This window comes from Bufo bufo, chromosome 5 (genome assembly GCF_905171765.1).
Source record: "Bufo bufo chromosome 5, aBufBuf1.1, whole genome shotgun sequence".
NCBI lineage: Eukaryota > Metazoa > Chordata > Amphibia > Anura > Bufonidae > Bufo > Bufo bufo.
Window position 1 is genome coordinate 416,295,708 of NC_053393.1, and position 11,747 is coordinate 416,307,454.

Genomic DNA, 11,747 nt, shown 5'->3' on the forward strand with positions numbered 1-11,747 from the left:
TGTTAAAAAAAGTTTTCTAACATCATGACACCGATCATTTTCACTTCTTGGGTTCATATTTTTTGCTTTTTGTAGCTTGTTGTAATTCATCCATTTTTTAAGGTGTCATTTTTTTTGCCACTTTTTTTAGACTGGAAAGACATCACTAAAATACAAGCCAAAAAAAGCCACAACAAGAGTATATTGAGCTTAACTTGAGCTTAAAAAAACTAAACAAGTTTCCATTGTATGGTTATCCTAATATATAAACAGAGTCTGTACTACTCTGATCTTTATATTTACTTTCATTATCTGTTGTACCTTTTCTTGTAATGCTTTACAAACTCTATAAAACTCAATAAACAGAGGTAACACTACAAATGCTGCTGCACAGTTATCCAGGAAATAGGACACTCAGACTATGACAGTGTGCTGCCCCCTTCTAACATAAATGCTGATATTGACCACAGCTTCTGCAGGTATGGCTATCATACTAGTGTGACAATTGTATCACCACTTTATGCCAGTTATTCTGAAATGATGGTTTACATGCACAACATTCTATGTATATTGGACAACTTCTGATTTCAGGTTGCAATAGTTTAGCTGAAACTTTTACTAAGCTCTAGTCAATCTTATTATATATTCTATCTATCTATCTATCTATCTATCTATATTCTATCTATCTATCTATATTCTATATCTATCTATCTATATTTTATATCTATCTATCTATCTATATTCTATTTATCTATCTATCTATATTCTATTCATATTTATCTATCTATATTCTATATCTATCTATCTTATATTTATGTCTGTATATCATCTATCTATCTATTATCTCCTATCAATATCCTGTCTATCAATATTCTATCTATTAATATTCTATATCTATTAATATTCTATCTATTATCTCCTATCTATCTATCTATCTATCTATCTATCTATCTATCTATCTATCTATCTATCCATCCATCCATCATTTGAGGTGTATCATTTTAACTTCCCACCTGTATTCTGAATCATGGAGAGTCCCTTGAAGTATAATTACTGAGTAGCAGAGCCTCACTGTGTTGCACAGCAGATTGTGTGCCTAGTTAAATAGCATTATGTCCTCTATAAAGGGGGCTACTTAACCTTCTCTGATCAGAAGAGCAAACAAGAAGCTCAGATCCCCAGGTTGAGCTCCCTTTAAACATAGACTTGTTTGTCAGTGTCATCCTAGGAGGATTAATTAGATACATTTATTCACAATTTGGTGTCTGACACCACAGCTTAGGAATGCCTTATAATCACAAGGTGTTAATTGGGGCCAGGCAGGCACTTATGTTTCTATTAAACAGTGTGATGAGGAGAACTTCTCCACGGCTCCTATTAAAATTCTTCTAGATCAAGTCCATGGGCTTTTGTTACGATGTCCTGAGCAGATTTCAGTTGTCCTATATCTATTTCAGGACTGGAGACCTATAGCTATACTCTGAGAAGAATATAAACTGATGGAAGCACAGAAGAGACCCACCTGTAATGAGGATATGAGCAGATCAAATCTCAGTGTAGTCATATATGTGGCTATAAATGAGAGAAGGTCTGAAGAAGGGTCCTGTAGAGAGGCATGTATGTTGTCTCACTGCCTTTCCTCTCCCCTCTTTCTTACCACAAGCGCTTTAATCTCATTACCGTTTGCATTTCCTACAAGAGAACAGAATTGTTTCTACAATGAGGTTATGCAAATCTTCTGGTGAACAACAGGGACCTGTAATGTCATCTCCCCCCAACTGCATCTACAAATACAAGAGAAGGAGAGCCAAGCTCTCCTGGTGTTTAGTCCTAGAATTTAACATGAATTAACCCCCTGAAAAGAAAATGAACTAAAGGGATATATATATATATATATATATATATATATATATATATATATATACTGTCCTGTAAATATATATATGTATATATATATATATATATATATATATATATATATATATATAAAGTATCAAGTGGTTTGCTTTGTAATACCATATACATAGGAAAAAAAATATATATATAATATGTGAATATAATAACTCTTTTCCTTATTGAAATATTCAGCATTCAAAAATAGCTATGTATTATAATAATCATAAACACGATTATGTTTCTATCACTTTCAGAATATAATCTTTCTATGATCGATAAGCACTATCAGGTCTCTCTCCCCCTGTAATATTGCACATCTAATATATATGTTATCATATAAATATATTGAATTCATCATGTATCTCTTGATAATCCATCTGATATGATATTGAAATGTATCTAATATCTTTTTATCTATGTCGTTCATATTTATCTCACAAATATTTGATATATATCTTATCTATCTGTCATCATATATCCATGTCGTTCATGTCTACCTCTTCCTCTCCATATATATGGAGTTTACATTGCAAAAACACGTTCTTCTATGCATTTGTCGATCCTTTTGCTCAGTGTATAAAAGTCGTTACTGTCTCTTACACCAGCAGATACAATGTGTAAAAACGGGTTTTGTGATCGCTTGTTTGTGCAATTTTGTTGCTAAATGAAGATTAAAAGCAATGTTTTAGAAAATCAAAAGTCAATAATATTTAATGAAGAACAGGGAAATTCCTGCATCTAAACACTGAAAACCATAAACTGTAAGGCTGGGGTGACCAGTAGCAGATCACCCCACTATGTTCGCTCTATTTCGAGGAACAATTATTAGTAATGAACAGTATATAAATAAATGGAGTATCCAGGAGGGAAGACATTTATTAAAAATGAGCACTATATACATAACATAAGTAAACACAATTTCTTTTGGATCAATAATGATTTTTACATTTTTACAGTATTTCTTTATTGGAACCATTTCCGAGACATGGTTGAAATACATTCTCGAATGGCTAATTTTATAGATATATTTCTTTTTCGTGTACTACCAATACAAATTGCACAACAGAAGAGTGCAAGTCAAATGTATTATTGATCAATAATAACGAGACACATAGAGGCAAACAATATATTAAACTCCACAATATTCAACAGGATATCTACACGATCTGTACAAAAGTCTCTCCTCATAAATAAATCACAATAAAAATAAAAAATAAACGAGATAAAGGTCAAGTAGATTTTAGATTTTTTTTTCTCACTTCAAAATAAACCAAATACTCTCAGATTTAGAGTTCAAGATGTGACAGGATGGAACTTGAAACAGTCAGAGGTTTTGGCACGTCAGCCCAGAGAAGATCAGACACCGGTTCTTGTTTCATCGTTTCTCTCTGGATGAAAAGCAAAGCCACTTTTTTTGGCATTTAATGCTATAATCCACCCTGTGGTAGCTTACAACTTTTACATATATTAATATACATATAATAATTATTTAGGAACTAGAGTAGAAGGAATAGTAGCCTAGGCCTTTGGAGGCATCTTTATAGTCTTTGCTGGCAATGTCCTCACACTTTATTGGTGGAGAATTTTCATTGCTTGAAGTGCTAGCAGACAATCGTCTTCTTTTGCAGGCTCCTGTATAAACGCCAGAGTCGTTGGAGTCTAGAGACTTTATTGAAGGAGGTGTTTCCACCCAAGACGAGCTCATTTCTTCCTTGACTTTGTCTTTAGTTAGAATGTCTTCAGAAAATCCTGAAGGACTTGACCTTGAGGACCAAGGCAGACCTGTGCTCATTTTCCTCTGATATGGAGAACTTCTGCTACCCCAACTTGTCATAGAGGCAAATGCAGCATCTGGATAATATGCCATGGGATGTGAGGTTTGGATAGGTAGGGACTTTATGCCATAGGTTAGAAGGGAACTAGAAGAATAGTCTGTGTCATAGGGACCCATGTCCAATTTGTTAGTCCCAGCTTGTTGAACTGGGGTCACAAACCACCTTTGGGGGTGAGCGCTGGGCACTTCTTCATTGGCCTGTGGTGAAAGGAGACCATTGGTCTGGGGTACAGTCCTTTCCCCGCTGTAGTACCTGGTGGGGGGCAGGTTGTTGACAAATTGCTCCTGGAAGAAAGGCTGGACGCTGTAGCGGGCCCCGGGCACTATCTGGTGGGATCTAGGAGAATCCGCAGGAGATGGAGTTAATCGGTCATTTTCTGAAGCCGTGTACATGCTACAAAAAGAATAAGAGCCAAATGTGACTATGACATGATCACCTACTGTATAGGGTCCAGCTACACATTTACCAAGGTGCTAAGACATACATTATGTGGTGAAAGATGCCTAAAGTGCAGCTGACTTTTAGATGTCCTAAGAAGAAAGCTGCATGGTCTGACAAAATAATTGCAAGTTACTTACGAGTCATAGTTGTCTCTGAAGCCTTTTGCAAATGGGTTGTGATCAATCTTCAGTTGTGTAATCTATAGAGGAGATAGTATAAGACGTTATTTGTCGCACTATACATGGTGTAATGGATATACAATATATATATACACGTGTCTTACATCAGTATTCTGGTAGGCTGTAACTGCAATAAACTGAGTTTCCGGGAACGTGAAAGTCTGGGTCTTAGCAGAGTCATTCAGGTCTTCTACTCCATCTTCACTTACTTCTACTATATGAAGACGGGGTTGGTACTTATGTAGAGACTGCAGGACTATCATCTAATAAAACAGAAACAGCTTAAATTACACGGAGTGAAATAAATTTAAGAAGAATTATATAAGGAAACAATAAGACAGTATAAACCTACAGATTGGATAAATAGGCAGCCAGTGGATTGTAGATGTTGGTAGACATCTAGTAAAGTCCTAGTAGGGGGTGGACAGGGATGCTAAATATGGGGGTCTGACAGTACTGGTAGGATACGTACTATTAGAGAGTAATAGGTGCTGGTAGAGAACCCTGGTGGAGAGTGAGTTGTGCTGTGGAGCTGGCAGGTGGAGAACCCTGGTGGAGAGTGAGTGGTGGTGTGGAGCTGACAGGTAGAGAACCCTGGTGAAGAGTGGTGGTGTGGAGCTGGTAGGTGGAGAGTGTTGGTAGAGAACCCTGGTGAACAGTGAGTGGTGGTGTGGAGCTGGCAGGTGGAGAACCCTGGTGGAGAGTGAGTGGTGGTGTGGAGCTGGCAGGTGGAGAACCCTGGTGGAGAGTGAGTGGTGGTGTGGAGCTGACAGGTAGAGAACCCTGGTGAAGAGTGGTGGTGTGGAGCTGGTAGGTGGAGAGTGTTGGTAGAGAACCCTGGTGGACAGTGAGTGGTGGTGTGGAGCTGGCAGGTGGAGAACCCTGGTGGAGAGTGGTGGTGTGGAGGTGGTAGGTGACGATCGCTGGTAGAGAACCCTGGTGGGGAATGAGTGGTGGTGTGGAAAAGGCAGGTGGAGAACCATGACAGAGAATGGGTAGTAGTAGAGATCGCTGTTATCCCTGGGTATAGACTGAATAAAGCAGCAGGTAGAAGAAATTGCTGGTAAGGAGTAAAGCTAGAGGATGAAGTAGCCACAGACCTCACATGCTGGGGAGAGATTATAGAGTTCAGGGACAGGGTGTAGCAATGGTGGCAGGTAGGCATAAAAAGTCATTAAAGTGTGAAGTGGGAGTTCAATCACAAGTGCAAATGTGATGAAGTTATTGTACTGTATCAAAAGAAGTTCACAGACACCAACACAATGTGACAAGCATCAAACATTTGAAAAGTCGGTGGTATCTGACTGTCTATCGATTATCTATCTGTATTTCCCTCAGTCTTTCAATCATCTTCTGCCGGATATACCGCGGGCTGTGGTCGCAGTCACACCACATCTCCATGGTATGGTTTATTCCTCTTACCTGAGTATTGTTATTATTGGCTCCTTTGTTGTTGGTGAGTTTCAGTTTGCCAAAGGAGATCTCCTGTCTCATCCAGTGCGCCCCAGTATTGGGAGACTCGGGGTGCACGTACACCTTGTTACCTGGAGTCAGAAAGGAACATGTTGGTGAGAGGGCACAGTGCACCAGGGCTCATCCTGGCAGCGGTGTAGACCTGCTATATGACTGGGATTACATGCTTCATTTTATATTAGCTCTTGGCTTTCAGTATTCTAAACCTACAAATAATTAAAACACGGAAGAGTCACTTCATAATGATAGAACAATCACTATCTAGTATCTATCTATCTATCTATCTATCTATCTATCTATCTATCTAGTATCTATCTAGTATCTATCTAGTATCTATCTATCTATCTAGTATCTATCTATCTATCTATCTATCTATCTATCCAGTATCTATCTATCCTCCATATATCCAAAATCTGTGTATCAATATAATTATCTATCTATCTATATTCTATCTAATTATCTATCTATCCATCTCTGATCTATGTCTGTCATTCGGTCTATCTTTCTATTATCTATCGATCTGTTATTTATCTATGTATGTAAATTGTACCCGTGTATCTGTCTAGATAGATGAATGAATGAATATATATAAATATGAAACAGGTACAATTTAGATAGATATGATATAGATATATGCTAGGTAAATAAATAAATAGAAGGTATAAATCTATAAATAGACAGACAAATAGATTAGATAGATAAATGTATAGATGGCAGAGTTGATAGATGAATAGCTAGATAGATGGACCATAAGAGATATATAATTATATAGATAGGAGATCAATAATTACATAGATAATTTTGCGGATAGATATGATAGACATAATTAGAAAGGAGATCGATAGATGCATTATAGGTCATAGCTTCTTGTCATCCATGAGATTTAGATCCGAATCTGTGACCCGCACTCACCCTGCATGTTGTTGTCCGCTTTGCCACACGTCACCCATTTGCCCCCTTGAAATCGCCAGTGATTTGGATCTGCCAGAACCACCTCTACGAACACATTGTAATGGGAGGTGGGGTTCAGTCCAGTAATGTTAAAGCTCAGGAAAGGAAACATCCTCCTGGAATGAAATCGATATATTAGTTGTGGTGGCACATGCCCAGGCCCCAGCAGTCAGTGCCCTAATTGTCATACAGGGAACATGAATCATTCATCAGTTTCCACACAATCAGATGTGGGCATAGCAATGGCATAGTATTAGTCAGAGTGCCCGCCAGCAGAGTAACATTGTGCCATTACTTTCCCACTGTGAGTAAGTTTGTGCACTTACCTGCCCTGCTTGGTGATGATCATCTCAGTCTGGTGCCGGTGAAACTTGAGCCACAGGGGGCGATTACAGAGGTAGATCTGTGCCCGCATCCCCGCCCCACTGCCCGGCAGCCCCAAGGCACTCAGCCCGCTGGCCGAGCCTGCAGCAGGGTAGGGGCTGTACATGGTGCCAGGCGCCTGGCTGTACTGGTAACCAGTGGAGTACTGGGGACGAGAGGGGCACACGGGAGGGGAGAAGCCTGCGGGGGGCAGCATGCTGCTGTATGGGTGGTACCTGGCGGCCCCTCCGGCTGGGTACACTGCGCTGTGCTGTGGTGGGGCATAGGGGAAGATGGAGCAGGGGGAGCCCAGCTCTGCCCCTGTCTGCTGGCTCTGCTGCCCCTGAGAGGGCAGGTAGTAGCGCTCAGCCTGGAGAGAGTTGTCCAGGTAGCGTGGGACTGAGGTGGGGGGCGCAGAGCTCAGGTCTTCTTCTCCAACCGGGGAGCCCTTCCTCCCCGGGTCCGATAAGGTTTTGGTGGCTTGGAAGCCCTCAGTGGCCTCGCTGAGCATTGTACTACCAGGGGTGGTAGAGCTGCCAGAATCTCTGGGGCTGTCCAGGTGAAGGCCTCTGGAGGAGAACTTCTGCTGCTGGCTTTTATGCTGTCCCACACTAAAGTCCAAGCCTGGGCTCTGAGCGGCGCTGTTGGGGTCCCCAGGCAGAGGGTAGAAAGTGTGAGGCAGGTTAGGAGCAGAGCTGGTCAGGATCTGCTCTCCTAGCTGCATCCTCTGGCTGGATAAACCTTCTTCTTCTTCTTCAAACTCTGCTGAGCTGGGCTGATGCTGAGACCATGAAGGGCAGACCCTTACTCAGGAAGGGGCTCTCCGACAAGTGCTGGGAGGGCTTCACCAGATAACAGTGTCCTTTCAGTTTACTGTGTGATCCATAGGTGTCCCGCTTGAGGTGGCTGGTGGTGGTGATGATGATGATGATAGAGGAACAGCCCCCAGAAGTCATTCACGGGTCTCCTCTCAGTGAAATGTGTCAACCAGCAGCCTCTGTGACTTTTATATGGTCGTCGTCTTCACACCTCCATTAGGGCTAATGATTCCAGGGAGGGGCTTGCTGCCTCTTTCATGACAGAGCTCGGAGAAGGACAGAAGATAAGCCCCCTCCTCTACCCTCTGCCTCTGGATTATTGGTTGCTTTCTGTGACACTAATTTAATTAGACAATTCCTAATTGGAACATGTCACCTGTGCCTCCCTCACTGGCTACTTAGCGGCGAAGATCAAATGTATTTGTGCCAATTATTAGCCAAAATGTCCTCAACCAGAAAGGTTGGGGGGTCAACTTTAATGTAAGCTGCTCTACATAACCTGCTATGAAGGATCATGAAAGATCATGAGGGCCTTGTCAAGTCAAAGTGGGGACATGCAGAGCAGATTGCTGTGTGTGCAATGCAATATACAGTATATATATATATATCCCGATACTCCAGCGCACAGATGTATTCATGGCTTTATTTTTCTGTGTAAGTACAATGTAAATGTCTTCATATCTGACGATTTCTGTGCAATATGCGACAACAATCCAAACCAATTGTCATCCAATAATGGGTAACTGTGATGTAGTAAAATATACCTGGCCTTAGTTCTTACAGGACACTATACCACCTTATGGCTTCCTGACCCGAAACAATGGATCAGTACAAGGAAGACTGGGAAGAATTGTCACTAACAGTAAACAGATACGGAGTCAGCACAAGTCCTAGCCACCTGCTGTCTCCTTGCAACTAGTTATCTATTATCTATCTATCTATCTTTTCTTTCTTTCTTTCTTTCTTTCTTTCTTTCTTTCTATATATAAACACCTGCACAAATAAACTACAGCATAGTATGTATATTTGGAGGAAAAGCTAAATGACAAATTTAATTCATGTTGTCTTGTCTCACTGATAAAGAGAATAACACTATTATTCATATCTATCTATCCTTCTATCTATCTATCTATCTATCATCTATTTATCCATCCTTCTATCTATCTATCTATCTATCTATCTATCTATCCTTCTATCTATCTATCTATCTATCTATCTATCTATCTATCTATCTATCCTTCTATCTATCTATCTATCTATCTATCTATCTATCTATCTATCTATCTATCTATCTATCTATCCTTCTATCATTTTATCTATCTATCCTTCTATCTATCTATCTATCTATCTATCTATCTATCTATCTATCTATCTATCTATCCATCCTTCTATCTATCTATCCATCCTTCTATCTATCTATCTATCTATCTATCTATCTATCTATCTATCTATCTATCTATCCATCCTTCTATCCATCCTTCTATCCATCCTTCTATCTATCTATCTATCTATCTATCTATCTATCTATCTATCTATCTATCTATCTATCTCATATCTATCTATCTCATATCTATCTATCTATCTATCTATCTATCTATCTATCTATCTATCTATCTATCTATCTATCTATCTATCTCATATCTATCTATCTATCTCCTATATATTATCTATCTATCTATCTCATATATATCTATCTACCTATCTATCTATCTATCTATCTATCTATCTCATATATATCTATCTACCTATCTATCTATCTATCTATCTATCTATCTCATATCTATCTATCTATCTATCTATCTATCTATCTATCTATCTATCTATCTATCTATCTATCTATCTATCTCTTACATACTATCTGCAGAGCACATTTTCCGCTGTGATGTTCAGCAGCTTGGAGGCATCTTCTCTATTTAGAGGCAATGTTTGCGCATCTTTCGTGTCTTAATAAGCTGACAATTCTCAGGCTCCATGACCTGTGCTGGTGATGATGATGATGAGGAGCCTCCTGGAATCCTGGATGCTATTGGCTCAATCAGAAATCTTCACATTTTCGCTCTGATAATCTCACTTTTTGTATAGCTGATAACATGGAGCACTTGAGGGAATCACACCAAGCTTCTGGAGCCAAGAACATCCGGGAAAGCAGGCAGCCTGTGCCAGGGAGGTGGGCAGCAGCTGGAGTATCAGGGTTCTTATTGTTTGGGGAGCACCAGGAGAAGGTTCCTTCCCAGACTTTCAGGTGACAGTGGCCATCACATAGGACCATCTGGCAGCCTCCTTCACTGCTTCTTCTCATTCTCCAGTAGATAGATATTTCATGGAGGCTAGCAGGAATCCTGGCCAGGAGGGGAATTCATTCAGTTCTCAGCTTACTTGGGAGTTGTGTTGGTGGCACTCCAGGGCACCTGATAGAAGTGCCAGCTCCTGGGTTGGAGAGATGATGAGATGTGGAGACCAGAAGGAGTGACGGCTTTACATTACTGTCAGCAATAGATATAAAACACATCGAATATAACACAATGCAAAATAAGATATATTCTAATAAATATATGTAGTAGACATGTATTAAATTGTATGGAAATACTGGCTGTTCTAAGCTATATATTATAGATATTTACAATGCAATTAGGAGTATGCCTACATTTAGATTGCAAGCTCTGTGGTCAAGGCAGTTTATCTTTTAATAATCGCCACGGTTTATTACTCCTAGAATTAATTCACAATGAAATACATTTAAACTAATCGCAGGTTTCCCTAAATCAGATTAGACACGAGCCATAAGGACTCAGCCTACTGGTCCTGGGGAGATGCCAGCCCCCCAATCATCTCTGCATGGACTGGACCCAGTGTCCCCTTTCATCATCAGCAGGGCTGGAAATATCGATGAGAAGCACACTGTGCGGTAATGATGCCGCATAATTCGTTTTTATTATACTGACAAGGGCAATATTGCATAAGGTAGAATACACACAGAGCTGTACATGACTCTAAATGCCGCGGATGTGTGCCGCTGTCACACGGAGACTATAGAGGGAAGAAGCGCTGGAGATGAGCTGGACAAACAACCGCAACCTCTGAACAACCCCTAGAAATGAAGAATTCTAATAATAATTCTCATTCTGCGCTATCTGTGCGGCAACGCATCGAATTAATCAGCGGCCTGAATAAAACGCTTCTGCTCTCACAGCCAGAGAATCCGTTTGAGAGAATTTAAGATAATATAGAAATGGGTTTAAATATTATCGAAATAAATCTGCAAGTAGTAAAGCAGGATGTCATTGTAGGAGCCTGGTGTCCGCCGGCCATGTCTGCAAGTGGTGGGACACCACAGCAAAAGAATACATGGAGTGAAATGAACTATCTATATTATCTATCTATTTATCTATATTCTGTCTATATATTATCTATCTATTTATTTATCTATATTCTGTCTATATATTATCTATCTATTTATCTATATTCTATCTATATTCTATCTATATATTATCTATCTATTTATTTATCTATATTCTGTCTATATATTATCTATCTATTTATCTATATTCTATCTATCTATTAATATATCTATATATCTATCTATTTATCTATATTCTGTCTATATATTAATCTATCTATTTATCTATATTCTATCTATCTATTAATATATCTATATTCTACCTCTCTATTATCTTTTTATTTATCTATCTATATTCTATCTATCTATCTATCTATCTATCTATCTATCTATCTATCTATCCATTTCTCTATGTATTTATCTGCTATTTTCTTTCTTTCTTTCTTTCTTTCTTTCTTTCTTTCTTTCTTTCTTT

At 39.4% G+C, this 11,747-nt stretch overlaps 1 protein-coding gene across 2 annotated transcripts; it reads right to left on the reverse strand.

Annotated features, from left to right (window-relative positions):
- Nucleotides 1–2,746: 2,746 nt before the first annotated feature.
- On the reverse strand, nucleotides 2,747–8,102 carry EOMES (eomesodermin). Of its 2 annotated transcripts, none has more exons than XM_040432163.1 (6): nucleotides 7,081–8,102; nucleotides 6,716–6,870; nucleotides 5,753–5,874; nucleotides 4,435–4,593; nucleotides 4,289–4,350; nucleotides 2,747–4,046 (listed from the first exon to the last, which is right to left on the reverse strand). In XM_040432163.1, the coding sequence occupies exons 1-6, from the start codon at nucleotides 7,839–7,841 to the stop codon at nucleotides 3,365–3,367; spliced, it is 1,941 nt and encodes a 646-aa protein (XP_040288097.1). In that variant the 5' UTR covers nucleotides 7,842–8,102; the 3' UTR covers nucleotides 2,747–3,364. The 2 variants fall into 2 exon arrangements, with proteins under 2 accessions (XP_040288097.1, XP_040288095.1); XM_040432161.1 differs by having other exon boundaries at nucleotides 2,747–4,103.
- Nucleotides 8,103–11,747: the final 3,645 nt, after the last annotated feature.